The sequence below is a fragment of the Falco peregrinus genome, chromosome 7 (assembly GCF_023634155.1).
Source record: "Falco peregrinus isolate bFalPer1 chromosome 7, bFalPer1.pri, whole genome shotgun sequence".
Classification (NCBI taxonomy): Eukaryota; Metazoa; Chordata; class Aves; order Falconiformes; family Falconidae; genus Falco; species Falco peregrinus.
The window spans coordinates 33,508,797-33,534,048 of NC_073727.1; the positions used below are offsets into that span (position 1 = coordinate 33,508,797).

The following is a 25,252-nucleotide window of genomic DNA, read 5'->3' on the forward strand; positions in this document are numbered from 1 at the left end:
GATTCCCGTTCTCACTTTTATCCATTGCACTTCTCTCTGTGGGATGATTATCAAACTACTTACCAATGTGCATGGCTTCTCAGTGCAGTGGGTCAGGCTGTGGAGTCAGTTTTATGCTAGTTATTCGAATGTAAATTGTCTCTTCACTGGCAGATTGGCAGCTGTGTCAATGGCTTCTGGGGGAAAAATAACCTAAGAGAGATTCTCAATGTATGATTAATTTCTTTATATTTTGCTAGAACAGAGAAAAGAATTGGCATACTACAACTGGCTGTTTATCCAGGAGCTTCAAATTAAAGTGTTCATTTGTTTGGAAACCTGCCAATCTATCTCATAGCTATGCATAGATTTATTAATGCCTGATTTTGCAGGGGTTAAGAGATGAAATGGAAAGCTGTAGTAAAGTCTGTAATGAGCTGCTCCAGGATGGCTGGGGACACTTACTCTGAGATGGTAGGCTATGCCTAGAGCTCTTGAACACCCGAAAGCTGTACTCCCTCCCGCTCCTTGACACCATGCCTGACTCAAAGCCCAGTGGAGAGAGGAAATAAAGACACTTGCCCATCCTTATCTCTCTTCCAAAGACTGTACTCAAAGAAGATTAAGCCCCCATGGCTGCAGGAAGTAGATTCTACGGTTTTGTTTAATGTTTACACTTTTGATCTACATGACCTGTGCATCTTAAGTTCTTCCTGCTCTGAACCAAGATGAACCCAGCCTCTGCCTTTATTTTTCCATCACAGCTTCAAAATCAACCTTCTTTCTGTTCTGAGTTCTAAGCCTTCTAGGAGAAAGGCAGGCTCTATGGTTATTGCTAGGCTCAAGCAGCTGAGTTGTCCAGTTAGAACCAAACACAGAAGGGAAGATCTTCCTTCAAGTAGTTTGTTTTCTAGGTGGATTAAATGAAAGCATACTTTCTTGTTTAGATCCTCCCATAATAACTTCGGAGCAGAAAAAATGGTACTGGAAATCCTTGCAATTTTTAATAGTTTTTTCTGATCCATTTAGTTATTTACTGTACATGCTTCTAGTCCTCTTTAATCTCTGTATCTGGCATCAGGACATTATAAAGAAGATCAAAGGCACTAATGCAGTGTCTGGACAGTTCCTTTGTTCTACTTACCATTTCATCCCTTTGAAGACTTAATTGCAATTTAAATTTGTAAACAAGTGTTTTCCAGTTTTAAATAAGAAACAGTTCTACATACCTTGCTATGGCTGTTAGCTACACTGCAATTACATGGCAAAAGAAGCTGTAATACCATTTTGCTTACTGGAAGGGTTATATAATTAGGAGATGTTTTCTCACTATTTGATATGAATACTAGATAACAAGGTAGGTACGCTATTTTTAGTTGGTTGAAAAACAAAAAAATAGAGCAGTAAAAGAGCTTCAATTCTTCAGTGTTTTGTTAGAATAAAGGATCATCATATTTTCCTGAAATGAATGTCAGAAAATGTACATGAGCAGAAATTTTGTGTTCTTGCCTTTAATTTTGCTGTCATTGTGGTTAATTCAACAGATATCACTACCAATAGTGTGGGCTTTTTTTTTTGTTAGGTTTTTTGTTTTGTGTTTTTTTTTTTTTCTTAACACGGTCAACATGGAAGAATTAACCTGATACAAGACTAGAACGTGGCTCTGAGATGAATATGGAGGAAATGCATAAAAAACATTAATTAGAACAACTTCATCCAGTTGATCTTCAGATACCTGAATGAGTCTGAAATTACAGCTTGAATTTTATCATTGTATTGTTTGGTTAATTTAGATTTTGTGGAACAGTTACAGATTCTGTAGTTTCTAAGTGGCTTATTTTATTTGTTGTCGCTACAATTCCAGTAACAAACATATGCACAGGTACAGATCAATGCTGAAACAGTTTCTTGCTTTAAATTAGATTTAACAACATAATGTAGAATTTGGGTTACTAGTCTTAGCCGCAGCCATGAACTTTGGGAAAAAAATCAAAAATGCCTGTGAAGTGTTTCAGCATACTGTAACTCTTTGTACAGTTGTTGTATTATCTTGTCATTTGACTGTTTCAGAAGATTGTGTTAAATGTGTTCCCCCAGCTATCCACCTCCTACTTTTTCTGTATAAGTATCCTAATACAAAGAATTGTCTGCTCAGTTGTTTTGCGTCAGATCCTTGTGTATGACTTGCAGTTCCAAATTACTGATAATCCCATACTTCTAAAGTTTCCTGCATATTTTATCTAATTATACTAAAACTTTCTTTAAAGTAAAAGCCAAACAGCTCTTTGCACTAATTTATACCTCCTATATGCTTTTCCATACTTTATGGGGGCTTTTGTTTTTTCTTTTGAAGTATTATGTGTCCAAACAATCACTATGCCTGTTTGTGGACGATAAATGAGTTACACATGAGTATATTCTTAGTGGAATACATTGTAGGAATATAAGGTTGTATAAAACCATACATGTTTCACGTTGAAATTTTATGCTCCCTATATTTTGTCAGAAGGAGCCTCAACTAAGAGTTAGTAAGTAATAAATATTTTCCCTAATTCTCTAAGTTAGGAGAAAGAATGGTTTAAATTAATTTTATAGCTTCCCTATATTTTCAGTAAGCTATTGGGAAAACAGAGCCTTGAAATGTTACTTGACCAGATTCGTGACCTCCCAACAAGCAGATTTTAATGAGCAGCTAATGGTTATTTGAATACTATTATTTAAGATAGCCTATATTTAAAGGAAAAGATGGGGTTTGCCTAGAGGTGAGCCAGTGGAAACTGAGGTGCTCTCATATTCCAATTGAAAGATTTGCCTTGGACATCTGATCAAAATGACATTTAGTTCCTGTCAGAAGTTACAGGTTATTTATATAATTATGGGTAGATTATGACCATGTGTAGATATATAGTTATCTATGTAGGTATATAGTATGTAGATACATTTCATTCCAGGTGAATGGGAAACCAGTTAAGTTCGTTCAGTCCTAAAGGAGAAAGTGTGCAACCAAGAGGAAGAGCTGTTGTTACATGCTCAGCTCCAGGAACTGCAGGTATAAACTGTGTGTCTGTACATGCACACAAATGAATGTCTGCATTGCTGAAGTCCAGGTTTCTTTTTTTCCTGGGTGAAGTACGTAGTTGTTGGAATTGAATGTACATGGTAAAGTATAAAAACGCAGTGTTACTGTAAAATTCTGCCTTTTAGGTGCCTGAATCTGGTGCTGTTCTGTGTAATATAGAGAAATACGTAGATTCTAGGTCTCGGGTCTAACCATTTAGCTGAGTCAACTTATCATTGTGTGTGTTTCCATGAATTATTACATTAAGTGTGTGTTGCCTTCACGGGCACGCTGTGACCTGGTTCAGGAGCGGCACGGCGGCCGACCCCTGGCCGCACGGTCCATTAGCTCACAGACACCAATGTGGTGGATGGCAAATGGTGTTTATTGCTGAACAACGCGACACTATATAGCCTAGGTTTACAATGTCACTTCCGTCTGCTCACATCATAAACTAAAAGCTGTTGGCTACCTGGAGGGGGGCCCTGTGTTTCCGTACAGCGCGAGATCTTCCGGCCGCCAGGCCCTAGCTAGCAACAAGTGTGTTTAACAAAATGTGTAGCTAGATTAAACACAGTAAATAGGATCCTACCTTGTTCCTTGATTCTTAAAGAATTACTCATGTGGTTAATTCAAGACATACCAACAATCCCACTGAGCTCTTGTATGCTATTATGCTTCTGTACTTTGTGCATATATAACCAATGTCTGAAAGGTACATTTCCCAGGCTGCCTAGTTGAAAGGACCTTACAGGGAAGGTTGGGAGGAGGCAGTGCTTCCTGCGTGGAGTAGAAGGTGGGAGAATATTTTGGGGTCAGCAATACTATCAACAGGAGATGTTTTGCTACCAAAATCGTTACCAATTCTTATGTATGTTGGAGTGAATTTTGCTGCAGGTTCCTGTTCTCCTTGGAGACTGCAAAACTAACAAGTTGTCTTAGGAGTAGGAAAATGCTGATAGCCTAATTTCTTATGGTTTTGTGTCTTGTGGTTGGCTGACTTCCTTGAATCAAGTTAATATTACAGTTCCTCCTGAGGTTGTGCTGAACTCTTCCTGGGTAAGGTGCTGTGGGAACCTCCCAGAAGGTGTGCTTTGGTACAATGGATGCGCTGGTACCCAGAAGGACGAACTTGAACTTTTTTTGCCTGTTGTAGAACAGATTTTCTGAATTATTCTTCTTCCCTATTTGGTTTCTTTCATACCTTGTACAAGGATGAGCTAGCTCATCTAGCATTCTGTCTATGAAATCACTTTAAATCTTCTCTAACAACTGACTGTTTTCATTAAACTTGTTTTAAGAGACCTTTTACTCTGTTTGAAATCTAATAGAGAACTCTGGTGGTTTGAAGGGAAATGGGGACAGACACATTAAAAAAAAAAAAAAGACTAAGAACAACAAAGTCTTGGGAACTTTGCCTGCATACTTTGCTGCACAGTTGCTTGAAATTGTGGATGGTAAATTATTTAGGGTATAGATCACAGGGACAGTTTTTTGTTTACATTTTCAATAGATGGAAAGAGTTGAGATCTCTTCTGCGTCAAAAAGCCTGTCTTCTTCCTAATGTATTCAGTTTTTTATTCCTCCCTTTTCTGAGCTGAAGACTAAAGCAAATTAGAGACGTGGTCTGTGAGGGTAGCCCCAGACACTGAGGGTAGCCCCAGACACTGGTTCAGGTCAGAATCAAGAAATTAGTTTCTGTTGTTTGCATGGGGAAGAGAGACTTGAGAAGTTCAGATGACTTAGCACTGGAACTGAAGCATCCTATCTATGCTGATAGACCTGGCCCAGGACTGAAGTGGTCAGTGGTGGTGAGAGGATACCGATGAAGCTATCTTCAACAGAGCAGAATGGCAGCAGAAGCTCAAGTCTAGGACAGAGAGCTACTAGGTGTGGCTGGAAAAAACAAGGGTTGTGGAAGAAAGACAGAGGCTGAGAACAGCAAGGGAAGCGTGAGAGAGGAGGTTGCTCGTGATAGGGCTCATGTGAGGAAGTTTCAGAACTGAGACTGACTGAAGGATGACTGCAGCCAGCAGTATGGTGGAGAGATGTTCAAACTGGAACTGTGATGTGACTGAAGTGAAGCCTTTGCAGAGGGACAGTGACCAGTGACTCTGGCTGTGGCTTGAGCAAGAAAGTGGAGACTGGAGGATCAGACTAGATTTTAGAGGACTTAGCCAAGAAGCAAAGATGAGAATTGGTACTGACACTGACTGAGGTTGCAGAGGATCATGCAGAAGATTGGCATGCATGTGCTATTTTGGAATGGTTTGTAATTACAGTTCAGTCCTGAAGTTTGAACTTGACCATTGGGTCTTTTAAGTGTTACTCAGTTGTCTTTGGTGATTTGGGCCCGTGTTGGCTTCCATTTTTATTTGACCATTGTCTAGCACTTCTGCCTAGCGAATAATCCTAAACTAATGTTCTGCCTTGAGCACAGGTCTGTCTTCTTTTTAGCTGAAGTACCAGTTGCTTCAAGATAGCCTTATCCCACATTACCCCAAGACTTTCTTTAAGACCTAACCCTGTTGCCCCTGAGATTCTTCGCAGTATTTCCATCTGCCTTGTACTTCTGCTCCTCCATCCATGAAAAAAGAAACTGTTTTCTAGACTGTGAGGACTAAGTTTAGCCTGATTCCCATAGCAACACTATTAATCCTCAAACAAATACCAAACAACAATTGTGTTTAGAGATGGAGGGGTGTTAATAAAGGTGATTTGGGAGTATTCCTACTGAATAAATGTGCTTTTCTTTTGTTGTGACTTCAGCAATCTAGGTTTTCCTGGCAAGCTGCTTCTTGGGTAATAGCTAAGGTATCAACTAATTCTGTAGGCTTTCAATTTTTATAAAAGGTTTTGTGCTTAAAGGTGGTGCTCTATTCTTGTGTGTGATGCCGGGCAGGGGTTCAGCACCTGTGCTGCTGCTCTTTATTTTCTCACTCAGGGAAGGTTGTAATTAACAAGGCTGAGTTCACCATGTTGTGCTCTGCAGTGAAGTTGATGGTATGAATCAAATCAGTTCTGTTCTGGGAAATGGAGAAAATCCAGGTACACTGGGGGGGCTCTAGGTAGAAGAAATGACAGAAAGTTTTGCTTTCTGCATGAAAATATATTCAATTTCAAGTTGTTGAATACTCCAGACATGCTGCTTGTAACCTCTATTCCCTACTACCAAAACTTAAATTCTAATCTATTTGTAATAGAGAATACAGGCCTCTCTGGACCTGGGAAAGACATTGTTCTCTTCTGTATTAATCGCTATGCAGATGTCAGGAGTCAGCTGAGATGGGTGGTTACCCTGCCTGAAATCCAGACAAAAGTGTTGTCCCAGATATAGCCTGGAGAAGTATTTTCTTCCCCAACAGAAACAGATTGAGAACTTTAAAACAAGTTCTAAAGGAGTGAGAATGTTTTCTGTTATTGATAGGATGTATTTTGTTGTCTCTGTATATATCATACCAGGAAGGCCCAGGTCTCACAAACATTTGTGTATGTGCTTATCTTGGTTATAATGCATACCGATCCTGATCTTGGACAAGCAGAAGAAGAAAGTAACTGGAGGTCCGGTATAATTGTGCACCCTTCACAGGTTTAGATTAAGTGATGAAGGTATGCTGCTCTCTAGCATTTAGAAAATTCAAATGGTAGGTATGGCATTTGTTTCTGCAAACTATGTACATCTGTAAGGTTCTCAAGTTGCTGCAGAGGTACTTTTAGAGCAAAGGAGCAGGGACATGTTTTGTCAGGGACTAATGAGGTCCAGGGTGATTGCTTTCTGGGAATGAGTGGTGCTTTCGCATACGAAATTGCTTCTGTGCAGACTTTACCAACTGATACTTTTAATAGCTTTTCAGAAGCAAAAAGGAGCGGAATCCAAATCGTCTTTAGCAGGAAAAAGTTTTGGTTTACTTTGTTTTTTTCATGGTGTGTGAATATTATATCTTTCTTAATTTTCGGGGAGGTCAATATTATAGCTGAAATAATTGATAATGATTGTCTTGACCTTTTACCTCTTTACTTTAAGGCCTGTTGGAAACCCAGTCTTTGCATGAAGCAGATGAAGATGTAGTCACTGATGTTGATTTCACCAATATGATTTCTGAAGAAGAAAAAGAAGAATTAAAGATTGAGCTAGCCAAGGTAATGAATTTGAATTTCTGTGTTACTGTTTCTGCTTCCTTAAACCGGAAAACATTAATTGTAGGATGAAGTACTACACATTTTAGTGAAACTATTCAAGACTACAGTAATGTGAAGCGGTTAATTTCCTTAGATATATTTTGAAGATTGTGTGTCTTCTACTTGACGATTGTAAAGAGGAAGTTAAATATACCTTACCATTTTAGTCAAGACATCTTTACTTATAAACCTTCCTTTATAAAGAATGAAAGGTGCTGTTCTTATGAGGTCTGTGGTGGTCTTGTTTCAGTGCTTGTGATGTGGAAAAGATTCTTTTTCTGGTGCTCAGGAAAAGCTGCTGCTGCTGGTTATAGAAGAGAGTGATGATGATGACCACAGTAATTTCACCAAATTTTTGTTTCCTTTGGCACTGATGTGTTTGGAAAGGGTTATATTTTTGGTTTACATTTATTTGCTTAATTAAAGAACTTCAGGAGATGTCATGATACTGTGAAGGTTTAAAAATACTACTTAATAACAAGGAGATGGGAGGAAAAAGGTGTGAACCATGCAATAGTTTTATTAAAAAGAATAAAGGCACTATCTAGATTGGTCTACAATGGGAGAGTGTATTCAGTTTTGATTACTGCTGCTGAATGCCACAGAAACAGAAGTGAAATTCCAAAATGGAAAATGAGAGAATGGGGAAGAGTGAGGATTTACCTATTTTAAATACAACACAGGTAACAGAAATCACAGCTGTACGAAGGTGGGGAATTGTTTTTGTCTTAATTGAAATAATGAATACAACAGAAATATTTAAATTAATATTAAGTTGTAATATTAAATACTGTAAGAAGTCACATTCTTAATGACAGTCAGGTCATTTGCCTTCCATGCCGATTTAGGATTTTCTAGTGAAACAAACCCCAAGATTATTTTTTTGCTTTAATGTTTTATCAAGCCTTGTGTTCCTGAGTTGCTAGTTAACTTTTACTACTTTGCTGATCCTGTCACATCTGTGAATAATAATAAGGAAGCTGAAACTTGACATGTTCCATTCATCACATAGCAATGAGGTAGGAGTTGGGATGTTCTTTACTGGATTTTTATCTGTACCAGAGACAGTGGGACACACACTGAAACACAGTAGGATCCTTCTGAACATTAGGACACACATTTTTACTGTGTGTGTGACTGATCACTGGTGCAGGTTGCCCAGAGAGGTTGTGGAGTGTCCATCCTTGGAAACAGTCAAAAGCTGTCTGGGCACAGTCCTCTGCAGCTGGCTCCACATGGCCCTGCTTGGGCAGGGTGGTTGAACCAGATGACCTCCAGAGGTCTGTTCCAACTTCAGCCATTCTGTGATTCTCTGCTGTTTTCTGGTGAAAGGGACTTGAGAGGTAGATGAAAACAAGGAAGGAAAAAAAGAATGTCCTGCAACGACCTGCTGATGATACGCCTTTGTCAAGAGAATTAATCTCAAGTGGTTCTGGGCATCCTTTCTGCTTGCTGATTCCTGTGGGAGCAGAGAGTTCTTTGGTTCATGGTAGAAGCCCTTTAATTCATGTACCAACACACAAGTGAGAGATTGCCTCTCAAATATTATGAGCTTGGCTGACCTAGAAATTATTTTTTTAATTGCTTGCAGCAGTTTACTGGAACACAGTTTATGCTTAAAAACAAAATAAAACTGGTAATCATGCTAAGAACAGTTTGGTAACTTGAATTTAGAGTGAACAAAGTCTAAACTTAATTGAGGCTTGTAATTCTTGGAAAAGAGTGTGAAAAATATATAAGACCCTGACTCCTTCAGAAAGAAACCTCTGTGGGAATTGGCTAATGTTTCCTTTTGAAAAGCTATTAGTCTTTACTTTCAATCCCTCTCTGCTCCACCGGTGGTAGTTTAGTTTTCTTTCATGTCCTTATGTGTTAGGTAATACCTGTTTGAGCCTGTAGGAACAAACACCTTTCTTATTATTCTGAAAGGTTCAGATCTTCCTTAATGCTGCAATCACTTAATAGTTCATATAATGGGGAGGTGTTACGAGCACCTGTTGTGCATGTATTTAAACAGAAAAAAATTATGTTCCATCTCTATTGTCTTCTTCCCCTTCCCTCCCTGACATTAGGAGGGGAACTAACATTGCTGTATTTCTGACACATTTTTTGTATCCTCTTTTCCTATTCTGCTGCTGGTAGTCTCGTACTGGAGACTTTTCAGAGCGTGGACTAAGTCTGTTCTTGTATTGGTAGTCTGGCTAACACGGCAGGGCTCTGACTAATCAGCCCTTGGAATTTCTACAGTGTGAGTAAAATGAGTAACCCTTACAAAAACTTCTAAGTCATTTGAATTAACAGAGGTCAGCCTGACATTTCAGAATAATAGCAGAAAATTGTAAAACTTTACATGAGGCCAGAAACTTGTGAGCAGAACGGATTTTTATTTCCTGCTCCCCCCAGCGTGAGGAGCATGATACAATGACTCTTGAATCATGATGGGGGCTGAGGTTTTGAGCTATCTCACTCATTGCTTCAGTTGTCCTTCCATTGCACCCATCACAGTAGTCTTTTACTCCTTGCTGTCTTCCACCTCGCATACCTTCACAGAAGCAGCTATCTGGTTTGATCTACAAGCTTTCTGGCTGATGCACAGGTTCTAAGTTCATCTGTGTATGTTACTGCATGTTTATTCTCAATTTGAGGAAAGATGCGAGTACCGTTTTCTGCAAAATATGGCTAATTTTATTTGAATGTCCCTGATTCCTCTGGGTGCTGTTCGCCCAAGGAAAAACTTATAAATCAACGGGTACTCAGCCTGGAGGTGTAAAATTTGAGCTATGTGATTTGGTACAGAGATTAAGCGCCTGTTATGTTTTGTGCAACTCTGTTATTCTGTTTACGATTACAACTACTTTTTTTTGAAGTCTACCATAGTAAGGTGCTCACATTTCCTTACAAATACTTTAAACATTTGAGTATACATGTTATAATACACAGCAATTTGGAAAAGAGGTAACAATTCAATGATAATCACTAGGTTACTAAATACAATAGCTAATCAAAATTTAGGAGTCCCATAGACTGGCTTCATTAAGAGACAGTTTTTCTGTGTGTTTGCTGTAACTGTGTCTTCTGACATAAAAAGGATTATGTGAAACAATAGTATAGAGGAGATGCAGTCTTGTGGTTTGGTTTTTTTTTTTTTGAAAGCCAGTGAAATGAAGGAAAACATTATTTTCTTCCTCACGAAGTGATCTTTCTGTTACCACTCACCCTCTCATAGTTGTTTTCCTACCACTGGTGTAGCTGGTGCTTCCTTATTACGTTTTTGGTCTGTCACTTGTTTTCCAGCTTTTCATACAGGATATAGCTGTGCAGAGAGTTGATGTTCGGTTCTAGCACACCCAGGCAGATGCATGCTGTACTCTGGCTGCTGCAGCAGTGCGTGTGGTGGTGAGGTGTGTGAGCTTGCCCTGAGAATCCAGGGTGTCTCCAAGCCGCGGCTCCATGATGTGAGAGTTTTTATGGCAGTGCTCTTTCAGAATTTCTAACCCAGCTGTTTTCATCAGCGTGCCTCCTGGCTGGTTTTGGCAGCGTGGCTAGGAGGTGCTGCAGTGTGAGCCAGAGTGACGTAGCCGTGCAGGTGTGAGTTGTGGTGGTGCATCCAAAGACGGGTGTGCCAGCTCGTGGGGGGCAGCGGGAGTTCCTTGGGAGAGCACTGGCTCCAAGACCTCCATGTCAGGGTACTGTGGCCTTGGTTTCTCTGCTGGCTTTGCTGTAGCTGCCAACTCCTTTTCAAGTTTTTGTCACCGTATTATCACACTGCTGTTTGCGTAACTCACTTTTTATTTCTTAAAACAGTACCTGACAAAGCCTGTCCCTCAGGTACATCTCACTCCTAAACAGTCACATTTGCCTTCCTTTCAGTAGTGATGTTATGTCTGTGGTACAATACAGGACCTCTATGGGTGTACTGCGTGTGCTGCTTTAATTGATCACTGCTGCCTTCTCCGTCTCCAGCCACTTGTTCTGCCCTCCATGCTGTACCCACACAGGTACTTGTGCATCTCTCTGCACTGGATCTAGGAACTGATCCAGCTTAAAAATAGCCCTTGATTTTTCTGTGATGGCCTTTACCTGTGTGAGGAGGGCTGTGCAAACAGCCAGGCTGGGACACTGCACTTTTGGGTGATGTAGTAGTAGGGAAACAGGATGCTTAATCTGACTTAGAAGTATACATTTAATTATGCTGGCTTCTGTTTTCTGTTGGGACACGTTAATATTTTAATCGTTTACTGCCTTGTCCTTAAAACTAGCATAATAAATGCTGAACCCACTGTTTAGCTTACCATTCAATCCATTCATCGGTATCATTCAAACCAACAGCTGAATCTTTTCACCTTCACATTTTACACAGTACTATGTGTATCTCAGAATATAGGTAATATCAACTGACATAATTTTTTTTGTTAATAATAGTTTACGCAAAATACTCAGTTTCACTGAATAAGTACTTTCTGGTTTGTTTTTTTATGAGCTGTTGTATGAGTGTCTACTGGAAAAAGTGGGAAAGGTTATATTTTGGAAATTACCGGGGTGGTTTTTTTCAGGCATGCCAGCATCTTAAAAGGATGTTCAACACTGTAAAATGTAGAATTTGCTCTAAAATAATCAAAAAAGACAAAACAAGGGAAAATACTCTTTTGTGTTTGTGTTCTGGACTTCACTGTCCTTCTTCCATATTATTAGTCAGTCCCAGGTTTCAGGGAGATATTTCTGTAATTGTGGACTTTTTTTCCTGGGGTCTCACCTTTCTGTGATTTACATGTTATTCATGTCAGCTAATCATGGGAATCATAATGTCTTAGGTGGTCAGCTCCTCTCCTTGCTTTTACATGTCCCACACAATAATGGAGGAAAGAAAAACCAGCTATTAACTCAGGTTCTTAAGCCTACAAATATGGAGAAGGGAATGTTGTCCCTCTGTGAAGCATCTATATTCTTCTGACTTTGTTGCACTTCGAAGGGAAACGTGAGGACTAGACTAGAATTTCTGTTGACTTAACCCTAGCTTCATAATGGAGTCTGCATTTAGAAGAGTGGACTTTTCAAAAATGCCTGAGCAGGTGATGCCTGACTTCCATGGGAGTTAGGTATATAACCTCCTTAAATGATTTCCAGGATCCTACTGTAAGTCCCTAATCCTTTCTACCTGCTTCAGTCTTCAATCTCTGATATCTGAGCTCTTGAAGGAGGCTTTGTGTCTGCCAATATATTAAAATGATGGAACTTGAGGAAGATTTTGTCAATTCAAAACTGATTTCTAAAGAAAAATAATTTATTATTTTTAATAGTGTCAGAAATGTTCATACGCCATTGAGCATGTGGTTAATGCTTGCTTAGGGCTTTACAGCTTTAGGTGTGTATTCAACAGAACAGATGGAAAGTAATTTTGATAGAAGCCATTGAATGTTCACATATCCAGGTACCTAATGATCAGCCTAGTGCTAGTCCATATGGAAAGCATTAATTCTTAAGTACATGTAAGCATACTGGTATTGGTTTAAGTTAAGTTCTTTAGCAGTGTTACTCAGGCAGACTTGTGCACTCAGGGGTTTGCTGCGGGTGGGAAACAACTGCAGGGTTCTCTCAACTGCTGCCTGAGGAATGCTGACATTTGTGATTTCTACTTTCTCTAAGCATCTAACCAGTTATCCTCTCAGAAGAGAAACTTATGCTGCCTCTTGACAGCATTTCATTTGCAGGTTAGGAATGCAATGGAGCATAAAGGACACGGGAAGGAATAAAGTCACTTTGGATTGTTATGTATTTTACTGCTGAAGTGTTGGCATCACAGGTGTTGGTGAATACTGATATCTGCTCCACAGAGGTCATGATTTTGCTTTGTGTTCATAGTCTTGCTGCTTAATTCCTGAGCTGCTTGAATAATTCAGATAGCAGGTAGTGACAAAAGAGAAATTGGTAGCTGGGGGATTCAAGGGCGAGACTTTTCCAAGAACAGTGAGCTTGCAACCAGTTTTACGGGGAAGAAGAATGTACAAGTGTGTAAAATAAAAATAATGGTGGTATTGACAGCCTAAATATAGCTCTGGAGGTCAGCAACTGATTCAGCTGGTGCTTGCCTCATTCCCTGTAGCCCATGGAGTTAAATCATAGGGAGAATGTGGTTCCAGGGAACTTAACATATGGCAATCAGATACATTACCATATGTTATCCTATCAACATATGGAGGAAGGAACACAGTTAGTAAGGGAATTTCTAAACCTGAAGTGGAAGGCAGCTGCTCTGGTGTCACTTGCCGTTGTTAGCTTCAATACCTCTGAGTGCTGCCTGGGATGCTTTGGGATGAAGGCAGCAAACCCCTGCTCGTGCTCACAGGAGTGCAGCCCAAGGAGGAGGATTGTGCACCTGTGGTGGGCTCGTTCAGCAGTCCCTCCTCTCAGTCAAGTGCTCTGGCCCATGCCTTGTTAGAACACTGGCTTGGTTTAAATGTTTCAAATAATGTGCACTGCCCAGAGAATTGTATCCCTCTGTTTGGGCTGAATGGCATCTTTACAACTTGAATTTGCAGTTTGGTTGATGACTAGGAGCTCTGAAAAGACTGATCAGCTGTGTCTTCTCAATGCTTCTTTGCTTTGGTTGGAACCTGTTCACTCATGTTAACAGTCCATCTGCTGCATATTTTTATGTTACTATTTTGAAATGTGTAGTTGCCTAAAATATATAGATAAAACTCGTGTGTCAAGGACATAGCTTTTATGATACTTTCAAGTCATATGTTAACATGTGATTATTTTTTTTATCTGCTCCTGAGAATTCACATCTTCTTTTTTTTTTTTTTTAATGAGAGAAAGACAAAAAGCTGCAAATACCAAAGTTAAAAGCCTGTGCATTCAAAGAGAGATGTTTGCCTGAATTATCCACTTCTCTTGTTTTGCCCATTCCCATTTTACTAGTGAATGAAAAGCTGATGTTTGAGACTTCTCATGCCCTGAGGCAGATAGATCTTGATCAAGTTGTTCAGTAGTCTCCCCCTTACTGGAGAATTCTCTGTCATGTGTATGCACATAGGTGACACAGTTTGAGACATTAGTTTAGTGTAGTGTCAGTTCTGTTCTGAACATGTCTTTGCGATCTCGACAAGCACTTGAATCTGTCTCTCTAGTCACCTAAAAAAAATGCAAGTTTATGTGAAATTCATTTAATCTCTTAACATTGTATGTGTTTACCATTCTGTGAGAACAGGCTAACACTTTTCTCCTTTCTCCTCCCTCTTTGTTTCTCTTAGCTAGAGGATGAAATTTCAACTTTGCGGCAAGTGCTAGCAGCCAAAGAAAAGCACCTGGTTGAAATTAAACAAAAACTTGGCATAAGTCTGATGAATGAACTGAAGCAGAACTTTAGCAAAAGCTGGCATGATATGCAGACAACCTCTGCGTGAGTACAGACCTTGCACAAATTTATCCCTATATGTTGTGTAGCGTGTTGGAGGTATTGTCTTGATGAGTGCTGCTATGAAATTTAGCAATTGAAACAGCTGCCAGGAGCAGTAGATAGTAGGGACAAACATGTCAAGCTTCTCAGAGCAAGGAGACCTGAAAAAAATTCTACAGCAGCAACATGCTTTGCTACAGTCTCTCACCTCACTCTTGCAAAATCACAGCAGCTAAAACTTCTGTTGCCTGAGAAGGTTATCTTCCTGTCCCATGAGACATTTTTATAGAGTCCTTACTGAGGAAAGAACTTTTTTTAATCTCAATATATTGTATTTTTCAACTTCAAAGAGAGACAATGAAAAAAAATAAAATTACCAAAACATTAACAACTATTCAAAAAACTAGTACCATCATCTAAATTATAAAGAATACTGGCAGAATCAGTTGGTGTTTGACTCTGCTTAATTCCTGCTTTTGGTTGTCCAAAAGAAAAAAAAATTGGAGTAACTGCACCATCTTTGAGGTTATCATAAGTCCTACGTATGTTGGGTTTTTTGTTATTTTCCAGAAGTGTGTTCTTAGGCAAGTCCCTGAAGCCTCTCACAGCCTTGGTTTACCACTGTGCAGAATGTGTAACTGATTCACAAGAGTTCAGTGAAACTCACCTTGTGTAATATATAAGCAGCTTTGGGTTCCTAGTGTGAAAGGTAATGCATAAATATGAAGAAACATTACTGCACTACTGTTGTTGAAATGGCTTTAACTTGTTGGGTTGTTTTTTTTTTTGAACCAAACCGGTTGTACTGTGGAAGTCTGTAGTCTAAGTCGGTTACTGCCTTCTAGGAGAGTGCCAGGTGTCATCAGTTCTTGGATGAGAAAGGAGGAGAGGGACGTTTTTTGGGCTGCAGCTTGCTGCCAAGAACTACTGGTGTAAGTCTTTTGTCTCACATAAGGAAGGAGTTAAAAATACACATACAGACATAGTGATAAGACCTATCCTGATTCTGCCACAAAAAATGTTCAGACCCAGGATAGGCAGCGTTACTTGCAAGTTTCAAACACTTTTTGCTCTGTATCTCTGATGGAGTGTCTCTGAGAGAGATGGTGAATAATACTGAATTCCAAAGCTCCAGGAAAGCCATGATAATTACTGAGGGGCTGGTCTCAACTTCGTACTGGTCTTTATACTTACATACATTAACATGCCACACTCCTCTAAAACTTGTTGGGCTGAATTAATAGCAACACTGGTAGAAAGAACCACCCACCTTTCGTCAAGCGCTGTCTGAGAAGTTATTTTATTATTTATTTTTTTTCTTTTCAATTGACAACTGAATTTAACACTTAGGGAGAAGCAGGAGTGAGTTGCTCCACAACAGACCTGAGCTGGGAGTCAACAGCAAGGCAGGCAGGGCAGGGGCAGCACCCGTGAAGGAGCAGTCCCACAGTACCTGAACAGAGAGCAGAGCAGGTCCAGTGACACTAAACAGGGTCAAGCCAAGAGTTCAGATCTGAGTCTGCAGTGATGAGCCAGGCCCAAGGTCAAGCCAGGAAGTCAAATCTGTAGGTCAAGTTCAGTGAGGTACTGGGCCAGATACAGACACACCAGTAACGTAACTCAGGCAAGGACCAAGGGCTTCAATGTAGTCTAAGCTTTAGTGTAGCTCCCCATGAAGGGGAGATGCGCCTAACAAGGCTTCTCCCAACCTTCTTGCACAGCACTGTCACTACAGTCTTTCCCAAGGTTACACAGTTGTGCAGTGTCAGAGCTAGCATTGAGCTCAGGTGGTCAAACTCATAGGAGTGGTGGGGGAAGAGTTTGCAGTGCCTCTTGTTGTACCCAAGGCCGTGACAGAGATTTGGAAAAAATAGCTAAACATTTTTACATTAGAATAATCATTCTTTGTATTTTAATGAGAAGTCAAATAAGGCATAAACCCTTTAATAGGAAATGTAATTTGTATGTCTCCTATCTCTTTTGGACAGTTTCTCAGCTGGGTCTTATTTCATGTGACATGTCATTAACAGGGGCATCCATGCTAGCGCTGTGTGGGTGTTTGGCATGTGCTAGGAGAGGATAGTCTAGAGACACTGAGCTTTAGAAGAGGGGAGGGGCACAAGACACCTGAACTAGAGTTACTAGGAGACACTAGCAAAATTTTGAAACAAAAACTTGCATTTTTACTTGAAATTTGGTAGCAAATTCCAAGAGAGCTTTTCATTTTCACTTCACAATGTTGGTATTTTCCACAAGGATAGAAAAACTTAGGAGACTTCATCAGTATTGTAGGCTGCTACTTTTTAAGATGAGTTTCAGAAACAACAAGGCATTAGGTGATGAGTTTCCACAAGTAGTTATGTGGAACTGAGCAGCAGAAGTCCATTTATGCCCTTGAAAATCCCAATATCCGTGGCCCAACTACTGGATAGTTCTGGCTGACACTCGTGCCAGTACGCTGATGGTAGTACAAATCACGGTAATCCAGCATCACCCAAATAGCAATGGGATAGCATTACTCACCAAGATTCTGCCATTTACTAAGGATGAAAAGCCTGTTTTAAAAAATAAAAGTTCAAAATATTTACATGTCTGTACTTCAGGCTTCTAAATCCACAATTAGTCATTTTAAATTTTAAAATCACCTGTTTTTAAGGAGGCAAATTTTGCTTTCACTCAGTTCTTACTGGGTTTTCACTTACTGTGCTTTTCTGGAAGTTAAAACCGCTTTTCTTTTAATGGGGAACTTTTCAAAGCCATGGAGAACAGCTAAGCGCCAAATTTTTGTCCTTTTGTTAGTAACTTTTTTAAAGCTTTCTGTTTAGGAATGCAGGGTTAAAATGGACTTAAGAGGCAGAGGGGTGGACTTGTCTCAGAAATGGTTCTGTAAAGTGTATCTGAACACTAGTTAAGACTAACTCACAGGATGGATGCCATCTGGAATGACTAAATTTAAGTTGAGATTCTGACTATTTTAAAGCATTTATATTTTAAATAGTTGACTATGGGTAACTTAGGAGTTAGCCTGAGCATGCTTGACGTGTACGTCAGAAATTGTCATTAAAGGATTGCTATGATTAAAAAGGAAAAAACCCCACACAAACCCAGTCATAGTTTTCATACTGAGGAAAGCTGGAGTTGGAGGTCAATGGGCTGGTGTCCTCTATAGATTGAAGATTATGTCAGGCTCAACATACAGATCTGTACAAAGTCTGTTTCCTTGTCATTAATTCAGGCTTTAAGGTATCAAAAGCAATTCTGACTGTCTCTAGTAAGAAGTGATATTTGCAACAGTAATATGCAGCCTTTTTTGTATCAAATCAGCTTTTTTTAAAATCAGCTTTGTTTTTCTCCAAAGAAAACCTGTAATGTTGTTTGTATTTTTCAACCTTGTATGAAATAAATTTGGAAGTCATTCACTTATTATGATGACCAGAATTGTAATACATTTTTCAAGTTCCTTGTTCATTTCCCAGGCTGTTCTTCAGTGCAATGATTTTTAGTATTATCTATGTGTTAGGTAAGGCAGGGGGTTCTACTACAGGGGATATCAGTAAACTAGAGAGCAAATGATTGCCTCAAGTTTAATTTGCTTTCTCGGTTGCAAGGCATTCAACTGGAATGACTTTCCCCCACACCTTTTTAAAGATCAGGTTTCAAGTGAATAGAGGGTGGGTGGATATTCAGATAGCTTCTAGCAATGCAAGTTTTTTATTTGTAATTTAAACATAGATAATTCATTCTTATGCAGATGCTAGAAGCAGGGTAATGTTGGTGCCTTTTGAGGTTATTTAGTTTAGCTTTAAAAAATCATTAAAAATCTCTTTACAGGGATATTTACAAAGACCATAATTGAGCTTTTCTAATTAACATTTTGCTACAAAGGAAAGGGTTTACGTAACCTGAATCCAGTGTGTTTACATAGTTAAAACTGTTTGGTTGTGTTTCAATAACATTCCCACAGCTCTCGCTAGCCTTCTGTACTTCAGATTTTCACTGCATAGTGCATTATGTCAATCTTTACTGAAGCTACCTTCTTACCATAGTTTTATACAAATTCACAGAATAGTTGAGGTTGATATCAATGTCAGGAGACTGTGTAGTCCAACTCCCCTGAGCAGAGTCAGCTAAAGCAAGGGTGCTCAGGACTATGTCCAGTCAGCTTTTAAATATCTCCAAGGATGGAGACTCTACAGCCTCTGTGGGCAGCCTGTTCCAATGTTTGATTACCCTTACTGTGAAAAAAAACTTTTGCTTTTGTTTAAATATTTCTTCCATTCAATTTGTGCTCATTACCTCTTGTACTTTCACTAGGTAGCACTGAGAACAGTTTGCCTCTATCTTCTCTACTACCTTTCATCAGGTTATTTATACACATTGATGAGATCCTCCCATGAGCCTTCTCTTCTCTAGGCTCACCAGTCCCAGCTTTCTCAGCCTTTCCTCATATGAGAAATGCTCCCAATCCCTTAGACATCTTTATGGCCCTTCACTGGACTTGCTCCAGCATTTCCATGTCTGCCTTGTACTGAGGAGTGCAGAACAGGACCCAGCACTCCATGTGTGGCTATAACCAGGGCTGAGTAGAAAGGAAGGGTCACCTCCCTCAAACTGAAATCACGCTTCCTAATGCAGTCCAGGACACTGTTAGCCACCTTTGCTGTGAGGGTACATTGTTGACTCATGTTCATCGTGTTGTGTACCAGGACCCCAGGTCTTTTTCTGCAAGACTGCTTTCCCTCTGGTTGATCCCCAGCCTCTACTGGTGCATGGGGTTATTAAACCCAAACTGCAGGGCTTTGCATTTCCCTTTGTTGAACTTCCCAAGAGTCCTGTTGCCTCATTATTTTCAGACAGTCAAAGTCCCAAGTAATAGTATTCTTCAGTGCAGTTACAGAATTGCATTGCATTGTATATGGAGAAGGTTACAAGGGTTAATTTATCCTTCTCACCAGTCCCTTACATGAAGCACTGACATAGATCCACAAAATACTTTGACCTTTGCTAAGCGTGTATGTTGGAACCATGTTCAGCTTTGTCTTTTGGTGCTTTTACCTCAGCTTTTAATTTGTTGCTCTTCCAGCGAGCTTCAAGGGAGATGAAAATGATTGGTTTTGCCACTAACCCTCCCCCCCCACAAAAAACCATACCCAAACACATTACTCCAGACGTTCAGACCAGCTGTGCCATGGCCAATACATTATTAGAAAGGTTAAAAACTTAAAGAGAACCCATTTTCTCCCTGAGGGCTGTAGTAGTGAAATGAAGTTAAATGTTTCAAACCCCATATACTTAGTGATTCCAGCCAGGGGCTTGGGAAGCTTTTGACGTGATGGAAGGTGGACACGTGCAGGACTGCCATCTAGGATAGGAGTCTCACAAAGCTGTGTTTCAAAATGACTTTTCATCTTTTCCCCTCACAGGCAAAAATTGTCAGTTGTTGTAGAAAGGGAAAATCCCGTGAACTAGAGGCCAGAATCAAGAGAACTGTAAGTGCTAGCTCCGAACAACATGTCTCTTAGGCAGTGCCTGGGGCTCTCTCAGGTGAATGGCTATCTTTTGAGGCCACCTTAGGAAGTTTTCAATATTGCTCTGCTTTTACATGTAATACTTGCCTGAGATGTAGGACAAGAACATTAAACATGGACTTGGCCTTTCCCTCCAGAGACAGAATAAAGTTGACTACTGGTTGAAAACTGTGTGAGCAAACTTAGTTCTGCTGATAGGGAACCTGAGGACAACTGTATGGGTTTCCAGAAACAGTGGGAACTTAATGTTTTGCAGTTCACATTTCTGCCAGGTGATGAGAAAATAGAAAGTAATAGTTGCACTGCATGTGTTTTAGACTTAAAATGTACAGTACCTGCAGTCTTCATTAGTATAACTTTAAATATATAGTAATGTGTTCTGGAGGTTCATAATTTTCTCAGGAAGTCAGATACAATTTGTGGACAACCACAGTCCTGCTGTGACTTTTAGGAACTCAGTGTACCATGTTCCCACACACATACTTATTATGAGTGGTAGTCGAAGAAATGTGGGTGTTTCTGTTCCTTGCAATGTGTAATCACCTTTTGACATTTTCTTCTCTGGATTTGCGAGTGTAGCAGCTAAGTAAAGAAATTGCAGTTTGGCTTTAGCAAGCACATTACCCATGTGTGAGCCTGTGCTATATGGGAGGAAAGGGAGCCTGTCACTTTCACTGACTTTGTAAGTCCTTTGGGTCAGATCAGGCAATGTTCATGCCTTCTTCAAAGGTAATTTTTTTGCTGCTTTCCCACATGAATCTCTGGCCTTGAATTTGGAGTAATAAGGTTGGAGAAAGGTTTGAGAAGTTGAGTCTATTCTGATTGTCCCTTTTCTAAAAGATGTATGTCCTCTTTTTTACACCAGAACCTTCAGCTAATTGGAATTCCCCAGCAAGGTCAGGTGATCTTCTCCAGATCAATGAATATAGTGTTAGTTTATCCAGGAGGAACCCACTGTAATTATCATTTGGTGCCAGAAAATATGTACACTTATATTCTAGTTACCTGTATGTATGTATATCTAACTCTAAGAAGCGGAGGGGAGGCCAGGTCTGAGTGTACATTGGAATCTCTGAAATGACCAGGATTAAAAATATCCAGGAAAGGGTCAGTGGAGAGGGAAGGAAAGGAAAGAAAGGAAAGGGAAAGAAAGGAAAGAGAAGGGAGAAATGTAAGGAGAAGGAAAACCAGAAATGAAGCAAAAGGAAAGAGAAGGAAAGGAGGAAGGGAGAGGAAGGAAATGGAGGAGGAAGAAAAAGGAAGGGGGAGAAAGGAAAAGGGAGACTGGGATATGTTTAATCTGCATAATTTTGTTGATCTAGTGTACGGTACAGAGCCCACAAACAGAGTCATAGGCGTAGTCTAAGGTCTGATGAACTGTGAAGTTTCACCCTGGAATCTCTTAAACTCATCTGTGCTTGAGCCAACATATTGTGCTTTTCTATCTGGAGATTAACTGTACCACAGCTGCTTGTTTTTCCCCAGTTCTGTGCTGCAATGCACAAATAGTGCCTTTTGCACAGTTGTATCCCTATGTTTTTGAAGATTACAGTGCAAGACAGCACAGAATATTTGTCACCTTTGTCTGGCACCTTTCCTGACCCATGACTCTCTCCAGCCTACTGAAGAGTCATCTTCTGTGTGCTGTGCACGGATTTCTGGCTGCAGGCAGGTCCCCTGCGACCAGCAGAGGTTCAGTTCCCTCGGCTCTGCCCTTCCTCTCTCTGCAGGAGAGGAACTACCTGGGGCATACTTCCTTTGACTGATTTAGGCATATGTACCCATCCCTGTGCCAGCACAGTTTCAATTAATTCTTAACATACCTGGCAAAGGGAAGAATATCTAAAAAAGTAAATCTGTCATTTGTTTTTGCAGTTGGAATAAATTTCAGATGAGCACTAAAAAAACCCAACCCAAACAGTGTAACACTTTAAAGTTCATTTGTGGGCAAAATGGCAATATGATTGCTCTTCGAGAGTGTTTTGTACATGTTTTCTGCCATTTATATATGCACTTATTTCATTTGAGCATTACTGTAATTTAATTAATGCTGAGCCCTATTTTTCCCAGAAAATCGACAGAAAAATAGTTTTCTAGCTAAGAGTTTCTCAGAGATCCAGATGCTTTACATTGATTCCAGAAATACCATTCTTAAGCTGACTAATGGTTTGAAAACTAAAAGCAAGCTCAATAGGGTATGGCTTGTGCTACCAGACTCTGCTCTGCTGTATGGTTTTGTTGTTAATTGTTTGCATTTTGTTGCATCTTATGTAAGCTTTATCACAGAAGAGGGTTTCTCAAATGGATTAATTTGCCAGCAAGCATTGATGAAGAGGCACAATGCTGAATGAAGATGTACTAATTAGTGGATGTACTAATTTTACAGATGCTGAATTTAAATTCTTTATAATTTACTGTAGTGAGTCAAATGTGCAGCTTGCCATGCAAAATATGGATATTAATTTTGTAGCCTACTTTTGTCAGCAACCCACGTATTGCACCTATAAAGGAAGGTTAGCTTCAGTTCTGCCATGTGAAGGGCAATTCTGTACTGAGTTGAGATGAGAGCAAATAGCATGCAGTATGATTATCCTGTCTTACCCTGCAGATGATGTTGGTCATTTAAATGTCTAGTTCTATGATCTCTCTACATGTCTGCTGCCTGGCTATACTCTATATGAAGCACTGTTTTCTTCACACACTGTGTTTTATGAAACAGTATTTTCTGTCATTTACTTTCACTGGCTGTAAAAGTCAGCTAGTGAGACCTGGTTGTCGTATGATAACACAACCTAAATGCAGTATATGAAACTGTCAGATGAAAACGTAGCCAAAATATGCTGCAAGTCTACTTTGCCTAATTAGTATGTTACAGTATTGGAGATGTGTTATCTTTAAAGATTCTTCTAAATGCATTGGGCATATTATCAGAATATAACTGCAATATCAGAATATTTTATGATAAACTTTAATAATCAGTTTTATAAGCAATTGCTTTTGTTAAAGAAATCCCTTATTTTAAAAACTAAATTATAATTGGAAGTTGGTGGATGAAATTCTTAGTATAATGTAATATGAAAAGGTAGTGTTCAAAATTACACAGGTAAGTGTTATTTACAAGTTTACAATTGTGACAGCAATTCCCATACCATATTTGTTTAATCCTTCTGTGAAATACATTATAAATATTTACTGTTAAATATAAAGCATGGAATACAATCCCTGTTGGCCACTACCAGCAATTCTGTGCTATAGAGGATGTTTAGATGCCACAAAAACAGAGAAGAGATTTCTACTCTAACTGCATGAATAATGTAGCCTGTTTCTACTTTTAATAATGCTTCTGGGCATCTGGCATAGTGCTGTTAAACTCAGGGGGGGTATGGTGACTTTGTATTAGTGTAAGAAAGACACAGAGCCTAATGGTGGATTTGTGTAAAAATACACACTGGGTTGGATGAAAGGTGGTATTTCTTGAATCTCTGTGTCCTAAATTCTCTGAGTTTGTTTCTGCTGGAGCATTTTGGCCTTAAGATTCAGGGTCACTGACCTTATTTCAGCCAATGACTGACTGACTGCTGAGATGCTGTCACCTGTCTTGATGAGCTGGGTTGTTCAGTACTTACCTAATGATTGCCAGTGATGGCTGCTCAGAGGATGAGTGCGTACAGATATTGTAGATGACTTAGCATGCCGGAGCAGGTGGTGTTAGGAGGAATTAAGCCCCATGTACAGCACTTTTTCCAATGAGTCGATGTTAGTAGAGCTTACCTGGAATATCCAACTTTATTTCTGCTCTTAAAGGTTTCTGAAAATTATGTAAGCTGAGTGCATTAAAACAAAACTGCAACTGGTGTTTTTTACACAAGAATATGAAAACTGCTAGCTCAGATTATTAAAGCTATGTACAACTGAGAAGATTGCCAGAGGTCAGAGAGAATATGTTGAAGAGATCATTGTTACTAGAGTGTTTGGCAAGGTATTAAACGAATACTGTAAATATGACATAACTATGAGGATAAAAATGCCCGAGCTAAAATATGGTGCTGTATATCAATATAGAGTGTAACTAACTACAGTAAGGCAGTGTGTTCTGTGGAAAGATTATTTATGAAGGAGGCATAGTGATGTACGTAATGGTGGAGAGGCAGGGATGGAGGCAGCTTGATTTTTAAGTTAGCTGTCAGTGAGCTCTACTAAGATGGAAATTACTGCTGCTTGTCTCTGTTGGCAAGTATTGCATGTTGCACTGCATTTTTACCCTTGTTATTTTGTTGGTCCTTAAAGCTTCTCTTCGTCATTGCTGAAGGGAGAAGGGGTTCATGTCACAGGTAATTTTTTTGAAGTTGGTGATGAAAAAAGACTAGTTGTGTAACAGTCTTAGCTGGATTTACACTGTTATGTAATGCCAAAAGTATTAGGCGCATAAATGCAGTCTCCATGTCTTCCTTGTTAGTGGAAATACTGGGGAGGATGTTGGGTTTATGAGTTTTACAGAGAAAGCAGTTTTAGCTGAAATGCCAAAAATAGGTGTTATTTCAGCCAGTTCCCAGAAGGTATCTTCTAACCCATGTAATGTTCAGAAACATGTAGGGGAATCTAACATTTCTCAATTAAATTTGAGTCCGTCTGCTCTATGGGGTATTTGGGACTATTGTCCTAACAGTTTTACACAGTTGTGAAGAACCTGGAGCAGAAAGGTAAGTCATGGAGATGTTTTATCACAAAGCTAAATATGTCTCTGAATAAAATTAACTCCAAGGTGTCTTTTTCAAACCATCAGTTCAGAAGGATATCTGCAAAGTATATTTACATGTACGGTCAACCTATGTATAAATAGATTCTGCTACCAATGATTTTTTTAGGCCTCGAAGTCCAGTCTTAGCCTCCATTTTGTCATCAGCAAAACACCACTTGTGCTGAATGGTTTAGGAAACTTCTCTTAAGAAAATGTCTGAAGGCTTGTATGCTGTAGGCTTTAGGATACTTGATTTTCATTTTTCTCATACGCAACGCTTATCAAAAAGCTACGTGCTTATAGCTTGACTGAAGCATCGTTAATGTCCATTTTAGGGTTTCATCCCATTCTAGTTTATATTGAGAGTATAT

At 39.5% G+C, this 25,252-nt stretch overlaps 1 protein-coding gene across 2 annotated transcripts in view; it reads left to right on the forward strand.

The window, feature by feature from the left end:
- TPD52L1 (TPD52 like 1) overlaps positions 1–25,252 on the forward strand; it is a 60,288-nt gene that overhangs the window by 12,460 nt on the left and 22,576 nt on the right. For both annotated transcript variants that reach the window (XM_055809464.1, XM_055809465.1), the window contains exons 2-3: positions 7,062–7,177; positions 14,470–14,618. In XM_055809464.1, coding sequence (XP_055665439.1) covers positions 7,062–7,177; positions 14,470–14,618 — 265 coding nt within the window. The remainder of the gene's footprint in view (positions 1–7,061; positions 7,178–14,469; positions 14,619–25,252) is intronic.